This window comes from Schistocerca piceifrons, chromosome 4, assembly GCF_021461385.2.
Source record: "Schistocerca piceifrons isolate TAMUIC-IGC-003096 chromosome 4, iqSchPice1.1, whole genome shotgun sequence".
NCBI lineage: Eukaryota > Metazoa > Arthropoda > Insecta > Orthoptera > Acrididae > Schistocerca > Schistocerca piceifrons.
The window spans coordinates 158301461-158328674 of NC_060141.1; the positions used below are offsets into that span (position 1 = coordinate 158301461).

Below are 27214 nucleotides of genomic sequence, written 5' to 3' on the forward strand. Positions count from 1 at the left end.
TCTGAAACCATGCTGATTACGTATCAATAGATCGTTCCCTTAGAGGTGATTCATAATGTTTGAATACAGTATATGCTCCAAAACCCTACTGCAAACCGACATCAATGATATAGGTCTGTAGTTCGATGGATTACTCCTACTACCCTTCTTAAACACTGGTGCGACCTGCACAATTTTCCAATCTGTAGGTACAGATCTATTGGTGGGTTCGTGGACTAACTGCTCGAAATAATTTTCGGAGAAAGCATTTAGGACAATCTTGGAAGACGTTTTCTGCCTACCACCGGTTTTGAACAAGTATTTTTGCCAACATATCGAGGGAAGGTTGAAGTCCCCACCAACTATAATCGTATGAGTGGGGTATTTATTTGTTACGAGACTCAAATTTTCTCTGAACTGTTCAGCAACTATATCATCGGAGTCTGGGGGTCGGTAGAAGGAGCCAATTATTAACTTAGTTCGGCTGTTAAGTATAACCTCCACCAATAGCAATTTGCACGGAGTATCTACTTCGACTTCACTACAAGATAAGCCACTACCGACAGACACAAACACTCCAACACCAATTCTGCCTAATCTATCTTTCCTAAACACCATCTGAGACTTCATAAAAATTTCTGCAGAACTTATTTCAGGCTTTAGCCAGCTTTCTGTACCTATAATGATTTTGAAAATATTAAATTAGATCAGTAATCATGCACCGTTACTTTTCTTACATGTCATACGATGCATTTCAGCTGCAAGATAAGCACCAAACATTCACCAAGGACTAACAGTAATTTACGTTTTAACTTGGTCGTGTTCATTAACACCTTGATGCTTAAGGGCCAAGTTTGTTCAGTAGCCTGACTGCCACAGTGCATTGCAAATTGAGAGCTTGCAGTCATGAATTACTTAGTGTGTCACTGGCACTTGGCTCCAGGTGATGAAACTACAAGTACATTAACATACTTACCTTCTTAAATGAATCTTCATTGGTTTATATTATTTTATGGTAATGGAAAGTTCTAGCAGAATGTAAATAATTTAACAGCAAAATTATCAATTCACTGAATAAGAGAGGCATTTGTATTATTATATCGTTTTTATCAAAAGAAAAACATGTTACCCGCAATTTCCTTTTCTTTATCAATCTCATTAATCATCAATAAGTCTTTTTTAACTAGTAATCACTCTGCAGCTTTATTCCCCTTGCTCCACATTTTCATAAACTGATCTCAATGCAATTACAGTCATTAATGTCTGCTCGAATGCTGAAGATTGGATGGGTAGCCATAGATTTAGGGAGAAGAGAAATTTGTGGCACAGCTTGACTAGAAGAAGGGATCGGTTGGTAGGACATGTTCTGAGGCATCAAGGGATCACCAATTTAGTATTTGAGGGCAGCATGGAGGGTAAAAGTCATAGAGGGAGACCAAGAGATGAATACACTAAGCAGATTCAGAAGCATGTAGGTTGCAGTAAGTACTGGGAGATGAAGAAGCTTGCACAGGATAGAGTAGCATGGAGAGCTGCATCAAACTGGTCTCTGGCCTGTAGACCACCCCCACAACAACAACAACAACAACAACAACAAATGTCTATTCTGCTCTGACAATCCCAGGCAATCTCAGAAAAGGATCAGTGATTTCTCTTTTCAGTTGAATGAGCTGCCCAATCCAGTTATTAACCTCAATTGTTTACAATATCAACTTAATAAACATAATATACTAGTTATACATTGCCACAGGGGCCACTGACTCATAGCCTCAATGAACTGAATACTCCTTGTTCACCTCACTGTCACTACCTATAACTACTGCGTAAAACTTAAAACAGCAAGAAAAGAGCACTCCTGAAAGCATCTACAATTTACTAATTTGTGCAAAAACATTGTTTAGTTGATTCCTTCTCATTCTAGGGTCTGAGGCCAGCCTGTCCCACCATGTTTTGCAAACCTACCCTTCTTTTCTCCACAAGAAAGGAACTAATAGTTCTGTAAACTAGAAACACTCTTTTCATTTTTAAATGTGTTCAATCAGCAGTACTAGAATTTTGTCTCTTGGCCAGTGTATCTTATAGTTTTCCCAAATAAATATTCCTTTTGATATAATTTATTAATATTAGGCTTATAAAGTTAGAGGAAGAATTGTGATAAAGGTACGATCACCACAAAACTAACCAAAAAACAAAAGCACAAGGTGAGTGTCTATCTAAAACACTTGCAGAATGTACCCTACTGTATGAAATACTTAACTCTTCAGCACTCTGATATTTTTCTACACAGTTTCTTTTACACACAACTGTTAGTTGTGAAATCTCACTTTTGAGGCCTAAGATTTAATGTTTTGTATCAAAAAGAAAATTAACTTGAGAAAGGTATAAAACTGAAAATAAACTTTCCTTCAGGAGGCAAAACTCCACCCTGTCTAATCTCCCCCATCCTATCCCCCTTTTTCCTTGAAGCATGAACTAATAGTTCTCCAACCTAAGATTCGATGTATATTTTTAAGTGACACATTGTCATTATTGCTCTTCCTTTAAGTAGCACTTTGTTACGAGATTTGAACTGTTATTGAAGAAGATGATGTGGAAATGAACTTAACAAAAAGTGAGGTAAAGAAAATCAGTAGGGAAAACTAAAAAAAAATGTAAGTTGTAATGGAAAAGTTATTAAAGAAGTAGTTGCATTCAAATATCTAGGAAGTAAGCGAACCAAGGAAGGAAACATCGAGGAAGAAATTTCGGAGAGGATACAAAATTGCCCAAGATTTTATTATTGTATATCAGATGTGATTAGGAGTTGTAAAATACCTGCCAAAGCAAAGATCATGATATACACATCATGTTATCTACCAGTTTTGACCTATGGATCAGAATGTTGTACCCGGACAAAGGCAAATCTGAGAAGAATACAAGCAACAGAGATTCGCTTTTTATGAGGGATCCTGGGTAAGACGGGAAAGGCCAGGACAAGATAAATCCCCTAAAAGACCTATGGAGAGAAATAGGCTGAAATAGTTTGGCCATGTTAAAATAATGGGAAAAGAAAGACTAGCAAGAAGCACTTTGGAACTGCCAGAATCTAGAAGAAAACCAATAGGAAGACTAGGAACAAGATGGAGAGACTCGTTGAAGGGTGATGTGAATTGAAGAGGATTGTAGTGGTAGGAAATGCTGAATGATAGATAGGGAGAAAAGAGGTGACTGAAAGATGCTCTGTGAATGACCTGCATCAGGAGAAATGTTTCAGGAAATGGAAGAAGATCCCAATGTCCAATCCAGATCTTGAAGCCATGACATAATGCACGTAAACAAAGTTTTCAGTTTTTTATTTTGACAACACAGTAAAGCACATATATTGTCTCAAATGACTCCCATTATTGATGATCTTAAAAAGTTATGTATATGTAGTTAACTTTGCTACAGTCAAGGGAGATAAAAGTTTACATAAAAAATCAACTTTTTTTACCTTATTGTTAACTGCAGATATACTGGCACCTCTTGCTATAAGGACAGTGCACACAGAATGGCAGCCATTAGCTGCTGCTACTGTGAGAGCTGTCTCCCCAGTCAGTGAATCTGGAGTATCTGCATTTACTTCTGGCATGTCCAACAGGTTCTCTACAATCTGATAAAATACATAATGTTACATGACAAGAAACAAAATTAACCATGCACAGTAACTGATATCTTAATGTTTAGATGGCAGTATATTAAAAGTGAGATAAAAATATGCAAATTATGCAGTCATTCTTCGTATAATTTCCAATTTATTAAAATAGTTACAACAAATACTTGAGTGGAATCTACAGCAGAGAATAGTATTGCACAAAACTGACATCTCTGACTATCATTGCTTAATCCTTAACGCGAAAACATCGGTCTCTCAGCTCCATTATTCATTTTAAACATTGAGTGTGGTAGCACTGCAAACTACTGTGGTCTTTCTTTTTCAGTATCTTTTACTGAAACATGCTGCACATAAAGCAACATTCAACGATCAGCATGACTTTGTCAATCTAATAATAAAGTATATTATTAGAAGTGAGCACGAAACTCGGTGCCTCCTGTCTGATCACATGTTTTGCATTACATGTCATAATTGGCAAAGTCCAATACATCACATGTTTCTAATTACTACATATTTGCTTTCAATTGCTGTTTCAGATTTCCTTATTTTATATCACTTTATTACATGTATGAATTTATGTTACTTTTTAGCTACAGCATGCAGTGACTTTGTAAGAGGAGTGAGATGTCTGCAGTTGAACCAAATTTTGAAGCTTGGATGCAACAGCAGTTATATGATATAGGTGAAGGGGAAAGTGGGAATGATGACAACATTTTTTATGATTCTGATGCTGATTCTGAAGTAGCTGACAGTCACCAGGAAGCATAGGGTGCTACTTTTGAAGAAAATGCTTTTTTGGAAGGAGAGCCTGTTGAGACCAGTACCACAGGTAATTACTCACAGCAAACACAGTACTTTTGTGGCAAGGATAATTTCAAGTAGGAACATTCAGAGTCTGTAAGATCAAGAACTATGTCTCTGCATGACATTTTGAAAGGAGGAATACTTGAATTCAGTGCAATTGGATTTTGGCAGAAATGCTTACTAAATCTCAAATATTGGTGAATTTAATGTATGACATGTTAGAGGCATACCAACAGACAGGATGGAAAAGAGGAAAACATGTATGAAGTATTCCGTTAAAAAAAAGAAAATTGCGCAACAGTTTCAATTCATTTTCTACACCCTTTCATTTATACTCATGAATATTGTGACTGGTGTAACAATATTAAAAGTCATGACTCATCCTAAACGACTGCACATATGCATGTGGCGTTGACCACTACAAACTACATATCTCCGCCATTGCAAGTTCTTTGACTATGTATCCTAATGGCCCATGCCATCTTGCTTGGTCAGCTGGCTGTACGATTTGTTGTAATGTGGAGATCTGTATGAAATATACCAGTTCTTACAGAAATGAATGTGTTTCTTTGGGCTACAACCCAACAGAAATCCCACAGTGATAACCCTGACGTTCCTCGAGTTCTCGCCCTCTCTATCGCCTTCCCCCTACCCCTTCCAGTGGTTCTGCAAACTGATGTCCCACCCAAATTTGTGAAGGATGTCACCATCCTCATCGATGACAACCACATCTCATCCTGCTGAAAAACAACTCGCCCCAACCAACTGGGGACCTGGGTCATCAGCTGATCACCACCTCCTGCCATTTCCCACACGGGGTAAACCACACGCTCCTCCGAGCTATGGTAACCCGCATAGGAAGGGTTACAGTTCGAATGCTGCCAGCCGATCACGCGGGGGACACACTCCCTCACCACACTGCTCCATCCTAATGTGCAGGCTGACACCTCCTCTGCCCACACCACCTACAGGAGTTCCACGTAAACCTCCAAGTGTGGTCCCTGTCGCAACATCTTCCAGAGGTGGACATTCCCATCACATTACTGCCATCTCCTTCACCACCAGACACGTCCCCCTTCCACTACACTCAAACCATGCTCCATACTGCAGAGCAACACTTACTAAATTTGTAAGTATAATTAATAATTAGTATAATTAATTTTATTTTGAATAATATCATTGGCATATCAATATTATTTATTGGTACTCCTGTATTTCCTTTGGAATAGTTAGTTTATCTTGAGTCCTGTACATATTTCACATTCTTAATATGTGAAACAAAAATGTTCTGTTAACTGAATGTGCTGTTGTTTAGCTGATGTCTTATTTATATTGTATCTTTTATTTATGAAAGATATTTTTCAACTGTGTACAATCTGACACATTCCATATCATAAGTATATTACTTATCCTTAACATGTGAAACACAATTTTCTGTTAATTGATTGTGCTGTTGTTTAGTTGATTTTTATTTACATTGTATCTTTTTATTGTATCTATACAAGTTATATTTAAACTATGTAGAATTTGACATGTTCCATATCCTTGCGACTAACTTGCTACCAGGATCTATGGAATATAAAATGAAATAAAAATAGATAAATAAAAAAATCTGCTTGGGAGGTCCCATTAGCTCTTGTAATTTCAATCTAAATTCAAAAGATTGTCTGACCACACTGGACCATGGTTTTCCTTGCTACTGTCTACCAATGCCCCTTGAAATATTTCAGTATGTGTCCCTACATAGTCACCATTTCTAATTTCCATGTGGAGGGTTAATCTGTATTTCAGTATGTGGCCCTACATAGTCATCATTTCTAATTTCCATGAGGAGGGTGAATCTGATTTGGTAAAACATGCCAGAACTGAATAATCATGCCATCTCGGGTGGACAAAATGATATTACTCTTATAGTAAGAGTACTCACCTCAACATGCCCCTGAGCAGCAGCAGCTACAAGGGCTTGCTGTGCTGCTTCCCCTAGCGGGACTTCATCCCCACGACTGTGTAGAACCCAGTCACAAGACAGAAGATGTGAAACAATATCATGACAACCATGACGTGCAGCATGCACCAGAGGGCATCGTCCTGCAGTGTCAGCACGCCCTGGTCCTGCTCCTGCCGCAGTTAACAGCTGTACAACCTCCAGATGACCCCTTGTAGAAGCCAGAGAGAGTGCTGTTCTTCCCTAAGAGATAACAGGTTCTGTGTAAGTTCACAACAACTGCATGGTAATACAAACTAGCACAACATATCAGTAATTAAAACTTCCGGGCTAAGAGGCCGTGGTCCAATAGTAGAAATACTTCTCCCTGACGTTTCGTTGCCAGCTGCGGGCAACATCATCTGAGGTGAGTCTACGAGCCCAGAAGTTTTAATTACTGAAGACGCCGGCCGTGAAAGCCTACACGCTATGATTAGCACAACATATGTTACAGTCTTCTGACCAAAATGCCCTGTGGTATGTTTCAGAGTTCTTTGGAGAAAAGCTCTGCTGCTTTAAACCTGTTTTTCCCCCAAATGCAAATAATACGAAGTCTTGTATTCCCTAATGAGCTTCACATATAAATATTAATTTGTCTCTATAGTATGTTAAGTCCCATAGGGTGTTTGGAGTTCCTTTTTGACTACCAGAAACCAACAATATGTAACACTATACATTAAAACACGTATTCTTTCTCTTTGGTGGTGACTGGAAGAGTGGAGTAAGGCATAGGTAGAGAATGACAAGTGATGGAAGTGAAATGAAACACAGATAGTGAGACAGTAATCTGCAGGTGGATGGTGAAGGAGACTGGGGGGGGGGGGGGGGGGGGGTCGAGGCTACAAAAATGCTGCATTATTATATCAAAATTGTATGCCATTTCCCATTGAAATATTACCTGACTGTTTGTGAGATCAGGATCTGCACCAAATTCAAGAAGAAGACTGACCATTGAGATTGCACCCTCATGAGCATATAGACACAGAGCTGGTGCATTACCAAGGAATTCTGTCACATAGTTAGGGTCTGCACCCGCAAGAAGCAGCAGTCGTGATACCTGAAATGAAAACAGTAAAATATTTCATTTAGATTACACAACCTCTGTTTAGTTGAAAATTTCATTAGTATGCTGTTCCTTAATACTTTTTTTCTGAATAAAACTATAATTCTATACATCTGTGTGAGTAACCTATAATGATGCCACAGGAAGGCATAAGATGTTCTTGCCATCACAAAATAATTTGGATTTTCAGTTCTTACCTTTACATTTGGACTGTAGATATTGCGCATACAGCACAGAGCAGCTGAAACATCAGACGAGCTTACAGCCACCCAGTGTGCCTGGAGATCTCTTGATGAATAACGGTGCAATGTCATATTTTTATACAGGTGTGCCTTCAGCACATGATGGCCAAGTTCGAGTGTTTTTTCTGGATCTAATGGTGCCTGAACTCGTGACAGACGGAATGCAATTCCCGCATGCCCCATTCTAAGGTCAACCACAAACTTGGAGCTCTCACACTCATCACGGCGAACCAACCATTCCCGGAAAGAAGGATGGAAAAACATGTACGTGTTGTCCAGACGTTTCACCAGGAATCCTGATAACAACTGTGGAAATAATAAATAAGCATTATGCACTGTGATTGAATGTTTTGACTACTTATCAGGTTTTCACAAATCATTTAAGAAACATAACTAATTCTATTTAATTGGAATGGAAATATGTAATTAAAATAGATCAGACAAACAAAGTGGGAAAGAAAACATTAAGGTTTCCAGAATAGCCCAAAAGTCCAAAAAAGGACAATTTTCATAGCTGTGATTCTTATTTTTGGTGGCGACAACTTAACTGGAATTTAACCATTTTAGTGCCAAATACGATCTGATCGTGATCCAGATTTTCGGCGAAAAATGCCAGTAACGATCTGATCGTGATGCCTTTCTCATTCGCTAGGAAATACTAACAACTTTGCCTTCAAGCACGGAAAAAATGAATGAGAAAGGCATCACGATCAGATCGTTACTGGCATTTTCCGCCGAAAATCTGGATCACGATCAGATCGTATTTGGCACTAAAAGGGTTAAATGTATAAAGGCTTTCAATAATTTCACATTATAAGAGTTTTATAGATGGACAGCCATACATGAGTTATCATATCCACAAACCTAAATCTTACACACAATTTATGTTCCAAAAAGTTCATATCCAATGTTAATTACGTACATGAATCACGTCACCTCTACAGTATTATTTCGACAATGAAAATGACACTATTGTAAAGAACTTAAACTAACAGCTATATAACAGAATATGATGTAAATATGGTACATGACATTTTTGACTAATTTATTGTAAACTGAATTACCTTGAACCTCTGGTGGAACTCATCCCATGGCAGGAACTCTTCAGTGTAAAGTGCGTTAACAGAATAGTAAATCTCTAAAAGTGTCAGAGGATAAAGGGCAGCGAGGCATACACTAAGTATTGGAGCAACTTTCTCAAAAGACCGAAGCGTTGGGAAACGAAGATTAAAATGCAACAAAAATATTTGTGCCAGGGATACCGGCAGCACCTGTAACAATAATAATGACATTTCATAAAATTAGCATGCAGATTTTTATTTTCAAAATCAACTCAAGTTAGTTAAATAACACAATAGAAGGATAAAGTTAAAGTTCAAGTGACTAATAAGATTTTCAACAAGTAAACATCATTCAGTGTAGAGATAGCCCTAACCTCAAATTTTATAATTTGCAAATTTTCTATTATTTTCCATTATCATATTATACGCAAGTATACAAAAACTACCTAGTACTAGAGATGTCAAAAACATATAGCAGTGTTTATTTTTCTTGCTTTCTCTCCCCACTCCTTAAATTTATTAATTTACACCTAGCATCCTTCAGGATTCAAGAAGAAACATGTTTTTGCTTCCCTCCAGTGGCTGTATCCATATTTTCATTTTCTTCCTCCTATTTTCAACTTTCTCCTAACAAAGCAGAAGTAAGGGGCTGAAAGCTAAACAAGGAATCAAAATTCCATTTTTTCTAATACACATAACAGTGTTCATTTTAACAACTGTGAATAACAATAATATAATACAGTAACTTAATGTTTAAACATATGGGATTCCCTCAAAGGACTAATTTCAACCAAAACATGATATGATGATGCTGGCAACTTTCACAATTAACTCACTCTGAAACAATTGACCAAGACACCATAATGTAATAATAAAAATAAATCCATTAAGCAAGTATCTGGAGCTACATTTTGTTTTTATATTCAATTGTGATTTTACATTCACATTAAAGAACTGTATATTGACACTATAGAAAGACTATAGTCAAGACCGGACATTACCTTATAGCCTGATGACTTCACAACCAAGTGGCCCCTCTCAAGCAGATCAAGTGTAAGTTTAGCAAAAAGAAAGGAACCACGACTCAAAGAGAGGAGGTGCTGAGCAAATCGGAACTGAGAGCCTCCTACACTACCACCATCAAGCTTTCCAGAAGTTGAAGCTACATTGCTCTGGATACTTGGACTGTTACTAAGTCGAAAGTTTATGTAATCCAGGAGATCTTTCTGCAAATTCTCATTCCTGTCAACTTTATCCAGGCTGAAATACAGAATAGTGATATAATTTTTTAAACAAAGTTCGCAAAATCACACCTTAACCAATATCATTTCAAAATTTACTTTACATACGAAAGAAGTTAAGCATTTCCTTTTATTAAAATTTGTTTAATCACAGTAAGTTTCATGGATCATAGTACAATAGAGATACAACAAACTACTTAACATGCAACACAACAATATTGACATAATAATGATAAATACCTAATAACACGAAATGGCAGTTGTGCTACAGCTTCTTGAAGCTGAGTGCGAACAGTCACAACCAGCTTCAGCCACGGTGGGAAGTCAGCGCAACGACGTGCAAGAAAAGAAGCTAGAGTGTCACCATGGTCTGGCCTGTGGTACTCAGCCTCACACAGTGCATCAACTAATACTAGGCAGCTCTCACCAGTGAGCTTTCCTGCACGACGTAAGCACCCAAGTGGTTCAAGTACACCACGGCACAGGGCCACGTCTGGGTTTGCTATACATTCTTTCAGCGAAACTGCACCCTGTTTCACAAAAGAAAAGCTTTTACATACTTGTGCAATGTGTCTAGTTTTCTCAGAAGTTCAGTTAAACAGGAAAAAAAACTTTAATGTTAGAATTGAAAAAGTACAGCCTATGTTACTTGGCAAGAATAATCTTATATATGAACAATTAATAATTTTTATTTGTGTATTGAATCTTCATCTAGTCTGACACTACAGTTATTCTTGTAACATCCTCCTAAATGCTGCAGTTTGTTCACAACAAAACAACAGTAATAACATTAAGTCATAAAGTCACTTTGTAGGCTATTTAAGATAGTTCATATTAAAAATTTCTGCATGCTAATCATATACAGATGAACAGATCACAATAATAAGACATCTAGTTTAATAACCATAATGCATATACACTCCTGGAAATTGAAATAAGAACACCATGAATTCATTGTCCCAGGAAGGGGAAACTTTATTGACACATTCCTGGGGTCAGATACAGCACATGATCACACTGACAGAACCACAGGCACATAGACACAGGCAACAGAGCATGCACAATGTCGGCACTAGTACAGTGTATATCCACCTTTCGCAGCAATGCAGGCTGCTATTCTCTCATGGAGACGATCGTAGAGATGCTGGATGTAGTCCTGGGGAATGGCTTGCCATGCCATTTCCACCTGGTGCCTCAGTTGGACCAGCGTTCGTGCTGGACATGCAGACCGCGTGAGACGACGCTTCATCCAGTCCCAAACATGCTCAATGGGGGACAGATCCGGAGATCTTGCTGGCCAGGGTAGTTGACTTACACCTTCTAGAGCACGTTGGGTGGCACGGGATACATGCGGACGTGCATTGTCCTGTTGGAACAGCAAGTTCCCTTGCTGGTCTAGGAATGGTAGAACGATGGGTTCGATGACGGTTTGGTTGTACCGTGCACTATTCAGTGTCCCCTCGACGATCACCAGTGGTGTACGGCCAGTGTAGGAGATCGCTCCCCACACCATGATGCAGGGTGTTGGCCCTGTGTGCCTCGGTCGTATGCAGTCCTGATTGTGGCGCTCACCTGCACGGCGCCAAACACGCATACGACCATCATTGGCACCAAGGCAGAAGCGACTCTCATCGCTGAAGACGACACGTCTCCATTCGTCCCTCCATTCACGCCTGTCGCGACACCACTGGAGGCGGGCTGCACGATGTTGGGGCGTGAGCGGAAGACGGCCTAATGGTGTGCGGGACAGTAGCCCAGCTTCATGGAGACGGTTGCGAATGGTCCTCGCCGATGCCCCAGGAGCAACAGTGTCCCTAATTTGCTGGGAAGTGGCGGTGCGGTCCCCTACGGCACTGCGTAGGATCCTACGGTCTTGGCGTGCATCCGTGCGTCACTGCGGTCCGGTCCCAGGTCGACGGGCACGTGCACCTTCCGCCGACCACTGGCGACAACATCGATGTACTGTGGAGACCTCACACCCCACGTGTTGAGCAATTTGGCGGTACGTCCACCCGGCCTCCCGCATGCCCACTATACGCCCTCGCTCAAAGTCCGTCAACTGCACATACGGTTCACGTCCACGCTGTCGCGGCATGCTACCAGTGTTAAAGACTGCGATGGAGCTCCGTATGCCACGGCAAACTGGCTGACACTGACGGCGGTGGTGCACAAATGCTGCGCAGCCAGCGCCATTCGACGGCCAACACCGCGGTTCCTGGTGTGTCCGCTGTGCCATGCGTGTGATCATTGCTTGTACAGCCCTCTCGCAGTGTCCGGAGCAAGTATGGTGGGTCTGACACACCGGTGTCAATGTGTTCTTTTTTCCATTTCCAGGAGTGTATAATCCTTTTACACCACATGAACTGCCATTATCAATATAAAACATTTTCTTAGAACAGGAAGAGTTACCCAGAATAAACATTTTTATCAATTTTTCAAATTTATTCTTGCTATCTGTTCGGAATTTTATATCAGTAGGTCAGGGACAAAATATTTCAATACGTGTTATTCACCTCTTTTTGACCTACATCTACATCTACATTTAAGCTCTGCAAACCACCATGAGCTGCATGGCAGATGGTACGTCTCATTGTATCAGTCATCAGGTTTTCTTCATGTTCGATTTACATATGGAGTGTGGGAAGAATGATTGCTTGAAGGATTCTATGTGTGTAGTAATTGCCCTAATCTTATTCCCATGATCCCTATGTGAGCAATACATAGGGGGATGTAATATATTTCTAGAAGCATCATTTAAAGGCAATTCTTAAAACTTCATTAATAGGCTTTCTCAGGATAATTTACGTCTAGCTTCAAGAGTCTTCCAGTTCAGTTCCTTCAGTGTCTCTGTGATGCTCTGCCATGAATCAAACAAACATGTGATGATTCGTGCTGCCCTTCTCTATACACATTCGACACCACCGGTTAGTCCTATTTGGTACACTAGAGCAATATTCTAGAACTGGTTGCACAAGTAATTTGTAAGCAATCTTCTTTGCAGACCAATTGCACTTCCCAAGTATTCTACTAATAAACCAAAATCTGCCATGTGCTTTACCCACAACTGAGCCTATATGATCATTTCATTTCATATCCCTACAAAATGTTGCACCCAGTTATTTGTACGAGTTGGCTGATTCCAATGGTGACTCATTGATATTATAGTCATAGGATGCTACATTTTTTCATTTTGTAAAGTGCACAATTTTATATTTCCAAACATTTAAGGTAAGTTGTCAATCTTTGCACCACTTTGAAATCTTATCAAGATTTGACTGAATATTTATGCAGCTTCTTTCAGACAGTACTTCATCATAGATAACTGCTTCATCTGCAAAAAGTTGGAGGTCACTACTAATATTGCCCATCTTCATATTTTTGTGGTGCAAAGACTGATCCATAACACTTCAGGTGTGCAGCAGCCACATAAATTCGACATCTTTTTTTAATATTTCAGCTGAATACCATCCAGCCATCTTCTGAAGTCGAATTTATGTGTCTGCATCCCTGAAATGTTATGGAGCACTATTAATATTATCTGCAAAGTCATTGATATATGGCGTGAATAGCAAGGGTCCCAACACACTTCCCTGGGGCAAGCCTGAAGTTACTTCTACACCTGAAGATGACTGTCCATCCAAGACAATATGCTGCATCCTCCCTATCTAAAAGTGCTCAGTCTAGTCATGAATTTTTCTTGATACCCCATATGATCGTACTTTTGACAATAAGCGTACATTTGCTACTGGGTCAAATGCATTTCGGAACTCAAGAAATACTCCATCTACCTGACTGCCTTGATCCAAAGCTTTCAGTACGTCATGTGAGAAAAGCGCGAGTTGGGTTTCACATGATCGATGTTTTCAGAATCCATAATGATTAGCACTGGGGAGGATGTTCTAAGTTTCTGCAACAAATTGCTGTCAAGGATACTGGACAGTAGTTTTGTGGATCACCTCTATTACACTTCTTGTAGATGGGTGTGACTTGTGCTTTGTTCCGAAGAACTAGACACAGTTTTTTGTTTGAAGGATCTATGATAGATTATAGTTAGAAGAGGGGCTAACTCAGCTACCAATTCAGTATATGATCTGATAGGGTTTCCATCACGCCTTGGAGCATTGTTCAATTTTAATGATTTCAGCTGTTTCTCAACACCACTTAAACTAACACTTATTTCATTCTTCTTTTCAGTGGTATGAGGATAAAATTGGGGCCACTCTCCTGGATTTTCCTCTCTAAGGGAATATTTGAAAATGGAGTTTGTTTCAGTGCGGTTCCTTTCGTCCTTTACCTGCACCTACCTGTGAACTTATTGCTGCATATCGCCGGTAGGAAAGCCAAGCAGAAACCCACCATACTGCAACTCGCACCAGAGTGCATACAATGTAACTGTTCTAAGAATCATGATAAAGGTCTTAATTTTGAATCAAAGGTGGACATACTGGCAAAACTTCAGTATATTCTGAACGTTGATAATGTACACATTCAATGCCAAGCCCGTGCTAATCTTAACACAGTAATGTATATATCCTTTTGTTCATGTGACCAAGTTAATGCTAACATATTTCCCCAAATCTGAACAGCTACTAAGCACAGATTGTTCTTAAATGAAAGTGTTTGCCATACTATTAAGTTTATCGGTGTCTAAAGCACTCAAGCTTTTAGTCATCGATCTGCTCAGTATGCGATGCAGAATTACTGCCCTTTTTCATACACAAAATTACTTAAAATATCCATACTTTCTAAAAAAAAACACACTGGAATAAATATGCCTTCAAATTAAAACACTATTGAAGCATGTAGCACAACTAAAACTGACAAATTATAACTTCCTTCGAAGCTCATACTACACACGACCGTACCATTGAAAGGCTGGACTCCAACTACTTAGACTGCTGTAAGCATTCTCTGTCTCCAAGGGAAAAGATGCGTGAAGAGTACTCCATTCTGATTGGTCAGTTTTCTTTAAGGCCAACAGAAAAACATTATTCTCCCGCATTAGTCCGCTCTTTTCATATCTAACCGGTCAACAAATAACACACTTTCGAACTGTACTTTTTCCCAAGATAAATATTTAACATTCTGATATTTTGTTTATACTTTATGTTATCAACTATTTTCATTTGCTCTCAAATTAGCTTTTCTTTTACCATAAACTTATTTATCATATCGTGATACAAAATTTCCTGCCATACAATGTTCATCAGTAGAACAATGATCTACGTATCTACTTTAGACCACATTCAAGCATCATTCAAACTACTAAAAGCATATACAAAAATTACACAAACATAAATAAACAAAAAAATCCTTCAATAAATAAACAGAACAATTCACAAACACATTCTCTTGACCTGTTTCTTGAATGTCTCTGTGCACTATCCTCTAGCAGATGAAAATTAGAACTACATACTCGACTGAACCCGCTTCAGATCATCTGTCACTGTGCATGCATGAGTCATTCTCCTGATACACAGGCTCTAGACAGGAGCTATATAAGGTGCCATGCCTCAGAGTTAAGCATTTCAGCTTTTGCTTTCGTACCCTCAGTTTCATTTCCTGTCTTATTTGCTAGGGATTGGACACTATTTTTGGTGCCACTAAAAGGCTTCACATATAACCAGAATTTCTTTGAGTTTTGTGAAATGTTATTTGACGATATTCTGCTAGTTAGTCACTACAGGCCTCCTGTGTTGCTCTCTTGACAGCCAAATGCATCTCATTCAGCATCTCTTTATCTATAGTCCTACCCTTTGTTTTACACCTATTATGCAGTTATCTCTATATTTTTAGAAGTTTCTTTACAGTGACTGTATACCATGAAGGTACCTCCCTTTATGAAATGTTATAATGGGTACATATCTATCAATTATTCTTTTAAACTTGAGCCATAGATCCTCTACATGCTCCTGTCTTGTGCTGAAAGTTTCAAGTTCGTCACTGAGGTGTAACACAACTCTTTTTTAAAATCTAGTTTACTGAACAGATACATCTTTATGCTTGTTTTAGTTGTCCTCTGTGCTTTGGTTATCATTGTTGTCACAACACCATCATGGTCACTGACACCAGTTTCAATGTGCATATTCTCAAAGAGGTCAAGTCTGTTTGTAGCCATTAGATCAAATATATTTTCATCATGAGTGCAATTCTTAACTATCTGTTCCTAGGCAGTTTTCAGAGAAGGCATTCAGTAATGTTTCACAGGATGTCTTATCATGCCCACCATTAACAAAACTATAATTTTTCCAATTAATTGTCAGATGATTAAAGTCTCCACCAATGATTACAGTATTGTTGGGGAACTTACATACAAGTGAACTGAGGTGTTCTCTAAATTTTTTGGTTACATTATGAGATAAGAATGGATGATGACAGAAGGATCCAGTTATTATTTTATGCCCACCCCTGATACTGAGTCTTGCTCAAACAATCTCACATGCAGCTTCAATTTCTATCTCGATGGATTTGAGTTTCATATCCACTGTGACAAATACACCACCTCCATTTCCCACTTGCCTATCCTTTCAATGCACAATCAAATTCACCCAAAAATCTGACTGCCAGCAATTTCAGGTTTCAACCATCTTTCTGTACCTAGTTTTACATGAGCTTCACTGCTTTTCACGAGCACTTCAAACTCTGACACTTTGTTGTGTATGCTTTGGCAATTAACTATTAGGATTTCAATATTCTCAACTGTGGGAGGAATTTCTTTCGTTCTTAGACTGATACTTCTGGGTTTCCTACAGCTAGCATTATCTGGATTGGATTGAGAGTTGTCTAATCTAAAAATGCCTTGTGTGCGCCCCACACGCAGTCAGCTACCTGAGTAGCAGCCTCTGAGTAGTAGCACACAATTTACTCATTTGGGGGTACCCTACAGTTCTCAACCCTGTGGCACAAGTCCAGTAAGTTGCAGCACAGCTTGTTAGAGAATCTTCAAAGTCTCTGGTTCAGTCCTTCCACTCTACACAGAACCAAAGGGCCACGATCAGTTCTGGGAACAACATTGCAAATTGTGAGCTTTGTTGAAACCCCATGTACAAGGCTGATCTTCTCAACCTTCTCTGCTAGTCACTAGAATGACCCCAAGTATGATCTTGGAGCCCAGCCAACAGCCATCATTTGCTCCAATGTGTACCACAATCTGCAGTTGGTTGCACCTTGTTCTCTCAATGGCTGCTGGAATAGTCTCTTTGACACACTGAATGAGGCTCCCAGGCACATACACTGAGTGCATCTGGTATCCTTTCCTATCCCTTGCTGCTTATTTTTATTTACATGTATACTGCATGTAGACATCATGTAATGACTTGCAAACATCATATTATGTACAAGGTTAATACATACCATATTTGTGTACAAAGGTTTTGTACATCTCATATTTATCTATGTAGGTCAGTTCATATCATAAGTTAAATAAAAATAAGTTTTTGACTAGGTATGGACTGTACATTTCTTCTGTGCTTATTTGCAAATTTTATACCTGCTTATAACTTACAATTTCTACTGTCAACCAGGGGTTAATTCAAATCTGACAGCTAATTTTAGTGTTTTTTTTTCACTGTTTGTAAAAAAAAAAAAAGTATGTTCTATAATTGCTTGTAGATTTTGCTATCATGTATAATTTGGTTTCATAGTCTGGTGCAGATAATTCAAAAGATTAGAATTCTTTCAGTGAATACAGACATTTAGTTACAAGAAAAGATACCAATTTTGTTTTAAATGCATCCCCAGTATGTTCACTTGTGGACTCTGGCAATTTGGTGGATCACCTTCCTAACCTAATTAATTAAGAGTGATAAAGGTTCATTTTTCTCTTCTAATAGTGCAGTTATGGACACATTAATACTTTAAAAGTTTGATGGATTATTTACGACAGATTTTGTGGGAGAATGTACATATTGTGAATGTGTTGGTAAATAGCGTAACTGATTTCATAGATATCAACAGGATTTTGTGGATAAGCATGCTTCACTGTACTGAAAACTTTATTTCTTAAAGATGAGTTACTTCAGGCCACGATTCCCTAGCACAGGACTGAAAGAAAATACACAAAATATATTAGTTCATTCTTTTGTTTCTCTTGGAGATTATGAAGTGTATGAAGTATAACTGCAGCTGAAGTGAGTTGTTTGAAATACTCTAGAATGTGTCTTTTTCAATTTAAATTTTTGTCTTTGGAAATTCTGTCTCAGTTATTACATCCTGACACATACTAAGTGTATCATTGGTATTGTATCCTTTGCTATATGGCACTGAAAATGCTGCCAGTGGAGCATTCACAAATTTCTTTGAAAATATTACTTCCAAGTTGTTCTGCTGCTGTACTGGGATTGATTAAAGTCATCCACAAAAAGAACTAATCCTGTTTGGTTTATATTAAATCACATATCATTTATATGAATGAGAAACACAAGTGACCTAACACTCCATTTGTGCATATCCATTAATGGTGGCTGATACTTGTCAAACAACATGGAACTAATAGATGCAGTGGCTTTTGTAATTTGGGGTTCATTCGTCTCAGAAAGTAAAGAGGAAAGAGTTGCAGGAAGGCGACTATAAAATTCCTGTACCTCTCAACAATATTCTCTCTATTTAGTGAGTCAAAGTAGATGCAGTTCTGAAAGTTAAGAGTCTCTTAGGCTTAATATGTGTGTGTCAGTTTGCTGTTGCCTGCCATATAGACCCTATATCTGTGTTTATAATGGTGTTTTATCATCTAGATGGATATTTAATCTATAAAAAGTGAATTAAAAGTCATTGATACTCTGCAGAAGTAACAATGTAATTTGTAAGACAAGACACTAACAAAACCCTGACTTGTGTTATAAGTCATTGATAACTGCAAGAAGAGATGAAAAAATAAAATTCACCTGTAGATGTGGTTCACTGAGAAGGTACTCTCTGTAAGCAGACAGTTGTGGGGCCTGACACAGCTGTGCAGCAAGAGAGTGGATAAAGTCTGGCACAAGGCAGGTGTTGTTATTATCCGCCTTAAAGAGAGAGGCATTCAAAAATTAGTTGATCCATTAATGTTTACAAATTTGCAAAGACTAGCAGATAAATTACATACAAATCACCAAAACTTACTATTGATCTATAGTAGATGAAGCTGTATATAATATCTAACCTTAGAGGAAACACAAGTGTCAATAGCTCCTCTTATGGACAACAGATCAGAGTTTTCAGATGAAAACGTATATAAAGTGAATTCTGGATTTATTTGAACTTCACATTAATTATACTGAAGCAAATGATACAGTTGTGGCATAAAATAATGAATATAAATAAATAATACGTTAATAAATACTGTATAAATAAACAAGACATATATGAGAACATACATAAATATTTATTATACCTGGCAAAAGTGATATGCAACAACATGGGATGCCAAGTGGCTAATCCTCTCTGAGACTAGATTTATTTGACAGTAAATGCTCTGAGAGCCCTGTGGCCTGTCTTTTCCATTGCAGACATACGGATCTGAAAACAAAGGAGGTTAATTATATTATACAGATTATAACATACAAATACTACCCAACTGCAAGTTCTCTCTCTCTCTCTCTCTCTCTCTCTCTCTCTCTCTCTCTCTCTCTCTCTCTCACTCACTCTCTCACACACACAGAGAGAGACAGAGCCACTATCATATTTAGCAATAATTTCATTGTTTTTGCTCCATATTGAGTTTCTCTATGTCAAGAGTGACATAAAGAATGGTTCACACTTTTTTGCCTCTTTGCCAGAATTATCTACACACTCCTTCTTTTCACAGGTGCCAATCAATTTTTATCTTCTCTCTTCCTTCTTGTTCCACACTAGTCTCATCATAATCATTGATTTTCCTCATGTTAACTCTATACAGCATTCCCTCCATTCAGAACAGTGAAAACAGACTGGCAGTAATGTCAAATGAATGTGCTCAGTTTTCTTTGTTTACTACACATTATCTCACTTACAAGGGCAAAAAAGCATCACCAATACAATGATGTTATATGAGTTATGTACCAGATATTTAACTCTGAATATAACTACAGAAATGTATGAAGAAACTGAGAATATCATAGATACAATGATAAAGTGGAAGATTACATTTTATAAGCACTTGAAAAGAATGGATAACAAAAAGCTGACAAACAAAATAAATTTCTTTGGCAAAAACCCAAATTTCATGGTTTACATAAATTTTAAAAAAATCTACATAGAAAACAGACTTCAGAGAAAAGGTAGAAAATGTCATGGGCTTCCAGAAAAAGATGCACAGGAAGAGAGAAGAGACTTGTACAGAAAAAAGAAGAGAACAGCAATGGCAAGAGTGAAGAAGTACTGGGGAAAAAAAGGAAAAGATTATGTCGTCATAAGCCAGTTGTTCTACATCCTGGAGGATCTATTGGAATGAAAAGTATATCTTGTTTAATCTAATATTGTTTCACTTGGTCCTGAGCTGGCCTAATTTGAAGATAATAATGATGATGACGATAATAATAATAATAATAATAATAATAATGACAACAATGATAACAATAATAAGGAAGGAAGGCGGGAAGAAAGATTAGCGTCTCACATTCTATGACAATGAGGTCATTAGAGACACGTAAGAAAATAGAAACTAGTAAACACTAAACAATAAATCACAAGAATTCTACATTGCATACTTATTTTACATATGGATTAAATTCTTAGAAAAATCCAGAAGATTTTATTATTTATTAATGCAAATAAATACGTTTTCTCCATTTTGCAGACAAATACAAAACACAATAACTACTTCAGTAAGGCATTAAGTTAGACAACACATGAATCAAGAACCATCATTTTATAAGAGAACACAGAAAATTAATATATTACCTTGTTGGTAAGCTGGATCCCTTCGACGGCCAAAGCAGCTGTACTCTACAAGCTGCAAAATTAATGCTGTTTTGCCAGTACCTGGATTACCAGAAACTATGACACCAGGACTGCTAGAAGCCAAAGCATCTTCCATCTCACGAATCAACCAATGGCGACCAAGGAACAAGGGATCAGGTTCTTGTAATGGAACTTCGAAGAACAAAGGTTTCAGAGTTAACTGTGGTGTGCGATACTGTGCAAACCGAACTGAAATAAGAGAATAAGGTTCTTATGACACAAAATTGAAAATAACACTGCCATTATTATTAGTTGTATTTATCTTTGTAGCAAGACAAATTTGAGTTTGCCATTTTTCCATACTAGTCTCCCCATTTCCGAAGTTACTACGATTGAAAAATGCTTCCCACATTGCGAGCTAATCCACTACAGTCTGGAAGCTCCTTCTTGTATTACAAATATGTTATAGTAACAATAAGAGCAAAAACTTAATTTTACAACCTTGCTTACCTTTAGGATCTATTGGACCTTTGACAGATCCTGTTCTGGCTGACCTACGTATGGAAGCTCGCCTGTTTTTGAATACATTCAGTTCTTCAACCTGGCCTGGCTGAGAGGCTGTAACAGATCAGTGTTGTACATAACCAACAATATTCAATATTAAAATATTTAGATCAATAGACTAAAACTTGGATCTCTGTTTCAACATACTCGTCACAGAATGCCTCCTACTGACAGGACTTGAGGAACAATTGCTCTGGCCAGAGACAGACATAAGTGAAGTAATACTGTCTGATGATGGGTCCTTCAGTGTCCTCGAATGGCTGTGGACATCTGCTTCTGAAGAACCTGAAATTATTTATGTTGTTTATAAGTAGTTGCTTGCTTTGATACACACAATAATACTTGCTGAATCAGATGATGCATAAGGATATCTGAAATTATTCCGTGTGTGTGTGTGTGTGTGTGTGTGTGTGTGTGTGTAAAGTCATTATGTCATGTGACTGTGATGGCCTCAGTGCTTGAAGTAACTGTGTGCATGATTGGTAACACATGCAATATTGTTGCATTTTATCACAGACAGCTTGTGGCTACCCAATGCAGGTGAGTCATTCATAAGTAAAATGAAACAATGCTATATCAACAGATACATGATGCATGGAATGGGATGAAACCCTAATAACTGGTGCAATATTATGTACCCTCTGCCATGCACCTCAGGTGGTTTGCAGAGTATAGATGTAGATGTAGACATAACTTCACTTCCACTTATCAGCTAATTTTATACATCTAACAATGCTTCATTTGCGGTGAGGTAGCAGAAAGTTATTGTTGTACTTACTGTAATTGGTTACATGAACTAACTAACTTTATATTGCAGTCTGTTTACCTTTTAATCTATGTGAGTTAATGGAAAGGGTATTCATGTCTGTTATGTAAGTCCACTCAAGTTTTTGTATGTGGTCCTTAATGGTATTACGATTGGCCTTTTATTTTAATAAACAACAACAAATACACCAGTGAAAATGATTTTTATGTTCTGATTTAACAAAAAAATGGTATAAAATTAGCTTATTAACTTTAAGAAGTTGCAATGACTAGGACAGACTATACAACTCGGGAACATTTATCACAATTCATCCAAGGGTCATCCAATGGCTAGACAGGTGAGAGAAAAAAGAACTAGTATGTGTTTACTTCAAAGAATATCCATTCTCATACTGGATCAGGAAACACTAAAAGAGACTATTAAAAACATCAGTTACAGTGTGTGACAAATTCTACAACAACCTGTAGGTTATTTGTGAACCTAGCAAATTATTATTAAAAGAATTTCATTGATATTTTCTGTCACATGTCCATGCAACACGAGAGGAAGATAGCTTACCTAGCAAGGCTACAAGTTTTACTTGAAATATCCACCCACTGCTCACAACTCTGGCTTTAATATTCATTATGGGAAAAAATTCCTACAGTTGTGTAGTTTGTACTTTGACTTTGTACTGCCATTTCAAAATGATTCCTTCATTTCAAATATTATTTTAAAGTTTTCAGATCAATATCAGTGCAATGACACAAAGCGAACCATTATTTCATATGACTAAGTAACAAATAACTGAGGCAGAATCCAACTTAAGAAATGATAAAATGCAGTTCTCTCTAACACAGTAAAAGGCTCATTGCAAAGTTCTCATAGCCACAAAATAAATAATTTTATTTTCTTGACCTACCTGTCAAAGTTGACACTGGACTTGTGTTACTAGAGGCAAGGGTGTTGGCCTCTAGTGACGCAAGTGATGAGAAGGATGTGCTGGCACGGCCAGCTGAACTTGGACGGGACTGTGGCTGTGTGTGGCCACTGGACTGTTGCGCACGTCGACGTGCACTTTCTCCCAGCAACAGGCCCAGTCGCACATACAGATCATTCTGTGATGAGGATGAAGCAGGGGGCTTCTTGCAGCTGGATACAGGACGCACAGTTCCACCCTCATCATCTGTGCAATAATTCAGCACAGTCAAACTCAGGAGCATTCAAAAAGTAAAACTTCAATCATCCAATATCTGTCAGAGAAATTTTTTTGGAAATTGTATACTAATACAAAAAGAAATGACACACTATGAATAAATTAGCAGAATGTGATGTACTTATACAGACAAAGAAATGATTACAATTCCAGAAAAATTAGATGATTTATTCAAGAGAAAGAGCTTCACAAATTGAGCAAGTCAATGTTGTGTTAGACCACATTATCACCCTTATGCAAGCATTTATGCAGCTTTGCATTGATTGATAGAGTTATTGGATGTCCTCCTGAGGGACATTATGCCATATTCTGTCCAACTGTTGATTTAGATTGTCAAAAACCTGAGCTGGTTGGCGGACCCTGCCCATGTTGTTCCCAAATTTCTCAATTGGGTAATGATTCAGTGATCTTGTTGGCCAATGTAGGGTTTGGCAAGCATGAAGAAAAGTTGTAGAAACTCTCACTGTGTATGAGCAGACATTATCTTGCTGAAATGTAAGCCCAGAATGGCTTGCCATGGAGGGCAATGAAATAGGGTGTAGTATATTGTTGACATACTGCTATACAGTAAGGGTGCTGTGGAGGGGTCCTGCAATGGAAAGAAGTGGCACCCCAGACCATTACTTCGAACTGTCAAACTGTACGGCGGGTGACAGTCAGATTGGTGTCCCACCAGTGTCCAGGGTGTCTCCAGTCAAGTCTTCACTGGTCATTGGGATTCAGTTCATGTGAGACTCAGCACTGAAGACAATTCCATGCCAATCAATGAGATTCCAGGCTGAAGTCAAGTCTGAAGACACTCCAGACAGCAGTGGGATACCATCCTGACAGTCTGACAACCAGAAGTGATGTTAGGGTGCCATTTCTTTTTGTAGCGGGACCCCTTCAGTTGCCATCTGCAACACTCTTACAGCACAGTGGTACATGGATGATATTCTATGCCCCTTTTTGTTGCATCCAGAGTTTACATTTCAGCAAGATAATGCGCACCCTCATACAGCAAGAGTTTCTAGTCTTCGTGCTTGCCAAACACTACCTTGACCAGCAAAGTCACTGGATATCTCCCCAACTGAGAATGTTTGGAGCACTGTGGGCACAGTCCTCCAACCATCACAGGATTTAGATGATCAAAGGCACCAATTCAACAGAATTTGGTGTGATATCCCTCAGAAGAACATCCAACAACAATATAAATCAATGCCAAGCTGAATAAATGCTTGCAAAAGATTCAGAGGCAGATCAACATGTTACTGACTTGCTCGATTTGTGAAGCTCTTTCTCTTCAATAAATCATCCAGTTTTTCTGGAACTGTAATCATTTGTTTGTCCGTACATGTACATCGCATCTACCAATTTCAGTCCTATTCAAATGATTTCTTCGCGATACATCTTTTTTTCCCCTTAGAGAGTCTGTGTGATAATTGGTCACTTTTTTATACAAGTTAGTTACAATTCAAAGAGTTTTATTACAGAAGAATTTGCCTAGTAGGACCTTCACAGAACTTAATCCAAAACATTTTATGATCATATTTAATGATGGCTTGATTCTATCATATTAACAACGGTAAATTTTCATTTAAATACATCTATTTGCAGAAAGAACACTCCTTTACACAAATATGAGCCCAAGGAGACCACTTAAAATCAACTGATGAAGTAGCGCTGGATCTTTCATTTGCACAACATACTTGCCATCACTTCTGATATTAAAGGTATGGGTGTGTGACGCAAGTGGGGCAGGGTTAGGCAGAAAGATACAGTATTGTCTTATTTTTGTGTGTTAATTTTTCCCATACTGCTGTGATTACATCTTCCAGGTTTAAAAAAACACCCTATTCAATAAAATTAGCAAACTAATCCTGTAATATAGAAACATTTACAGTCCTGTTATGGCCAAAATTTAGCATATAAAACTTAGTGTTAAACTGAGTAAAACGAGTAGGTATAAGATCACAACAGAAGAAAAGTTTATCATCTGTAACTGAATACAGATATGACTGTAACTACAGAAATAAATAATGGCCTTGCTACAGTCCTCACTAAAAGCCTTAACCTCTTCCATCAACTTCAGATTACATTTCATCAGTCTGCTTGAGATGCATGTTGCTAACACTAATGCAAATTTTTAAATTAAAAAATTCTACTCAATTCATGAATAAATATACTAGCAAGCTTATTTTATAAAATTTCCTATTGCCATACAAATTAATTACTTTTTACATCAAGATATGTTACAAAGTTATACAAATATATTTGCATTTTTTATACACACCACATGTAGTCCAACTACAAAAAAACTATGCTAATAATTGCAAGCCTGGTGAATTTGATTATTACAGTAGCAACTGGGTTAGTATAAGCAATTCTATTATTTTCTTGCACATCAAGAGGAACAGTTAGATTTATTAAATATGTAAACAATGTAGTAGAAAATATCTCTTCAAATGTTAAATATCAGTCTGTCACATGCTTGTGCCACAATCCACAGTTTATGTACAATAATGCAAATTGTGACGTTAATTATGTGCAACCAAAGTGAAATTTCATTTGTAACCAAACATTTGTTCTGAACACATAAAGGGGGTGGGGAGGGGGGGGGGGGGGTTGTGAATTTTACAAAACTCCACATGGCTGTTCTTTAAAGACTACTGTGGAAATAAATTATCACATGACCTAAGAAGTACTGAAGGGGGAAAAATTGAAAATAATTGCTGCTATAAGTGATAGTCTCATTTATTTCACAGAGAAAATAGATATGTGAAAAACAATGCTTGCTTTTCTATGTAGTACAAACACAAAAATCTCACTGTCATAACTGTCATGAGACAACATTTTTATGGAAGTAGAAACTAGGTTCAATTTTGAGAATAAACACATACTAATATGAAACACACAATTTCTTTCTTTTTGTGTCATGATGTATACCACCCTGCTAAGATACAAGTAGCTTTCTTAATTTTGATAATAATAGAGGGAGGAAATTCCCACAGCCATGGAAAACAATGAGGATAGAAAAACAATATTGTATTTTAAAAAATCCCAGTGTTAAATCAGAGTGAAAGAAGTAATGCAAATACATAAACCAAAAGAGGGAAATGCAAATACATAAACAAAAAGAATGGGAAACATGGACACACCATCACCAACAAATTAATGGCAGGGGAATGAGGCTGAACATAGAAACTATAATAAACAGTCAGTCACTGTAAGCAAAAGGATGGGAAGAGGCAAACAGAAGAGACAAAGCCATGAGTTATTGATTGTTACTGTACACTGCAGTGTAAGAGATGTATTTACATTTCCTTTATTTGTTCAATGTATTAATTTATTACAATGAACAGTTTCTTCTTTTCTTGATGACCCACTGGCTATGAAGTAAACACAAACACACTGAATTGAAGTGACACACTGAATGGACATTCAAACGTATTAGCAAATAGTGCATCTAACCCCTCATCAATGACATTAGTAACACAATACACTAACAGAGTACTAGGTGGAACAAATAAATCTAACAACACAGCACACAAAAAACAACAAACTATTCAATTCCATTCCAGACTTAGATATACAGATTAGCAGAGTACAAACAGATATATGCACAAATAACTGCAAGCAGGTTTGATTAAACAGACATGCAGTTCAAAAGGACCTTGGACAGACTCAGCCAGCATATTGAGTCCAGCACTGCTCCCTCCAACAGACCACAGAGATTTAATCTTGTTGAAGACGTAGCTTGGCCAATACCGGCCTTCTGTTGACGCTGTCATACTTGCTAGAAGTGAAAATGGAACTTAGCTAATTTTTAAACTTCATAATAATTT

General features: G+C 37.9%; 1 protein-coding gene across 4 annotated transcripts in view; it reads right to left on the reverse strand.

The window, feature by feature from the left end:
* Positions 1-27214, reverse strand: part of LOC124794736 (protein TANC2) — a 653277-nt gene that overhangs the window by 26236 nt on the left and 599827 nt on the right. For 3 of the 4 annotated variants that reach the window (XM_047258336.1, XM_047258337.1, XM_047258338.1), the window contains exons 6-19: positions 27043-27165; positions 23097-23360; positions 21577-21714; positions 21376-21483; positions 20866-21114; positions 19379-19503; positions 18891-19010; positions 10249-10538; positions 9769-10027; positions 8771-8977; positions 7662-8012; positions 7300-7458; positions 6345-6605; positions 3452-3610 (exon numbers count right to left, since the gene is read on the reverse strand). In XM_047258336.1, coding sequence (XP_047114292.1) covers positions 3452-3610; positions 6345-6605; positions 7300-7458; positions 7662-8012; positions 8771-8977; positions 9769-10027; positions 10249-10538; positions 18891-19010; positions 19379-19503; positions 20866-21114; positions 21376-21483; positions 21577-21714; positions 23097-23360; positions 27043-27165 — 2813 coding nt within the window. The remainder of the gene's footprint in view (positions 1-3451; positions 3611-6344; positions 6606-7299; positions 7459-7661; positions 8013-8770; positions 8978-9768; positions 10028-10248; positions 10539-18890; positions 19011-19378; positions 19504-20865; positions 21115-21375; positions 21484-21576; positions 21715-23096; positions 23361-27042; positions 27166-27214) is intronic. The other variant, XM_047258339.1, reaches the window with a different exon arrangement.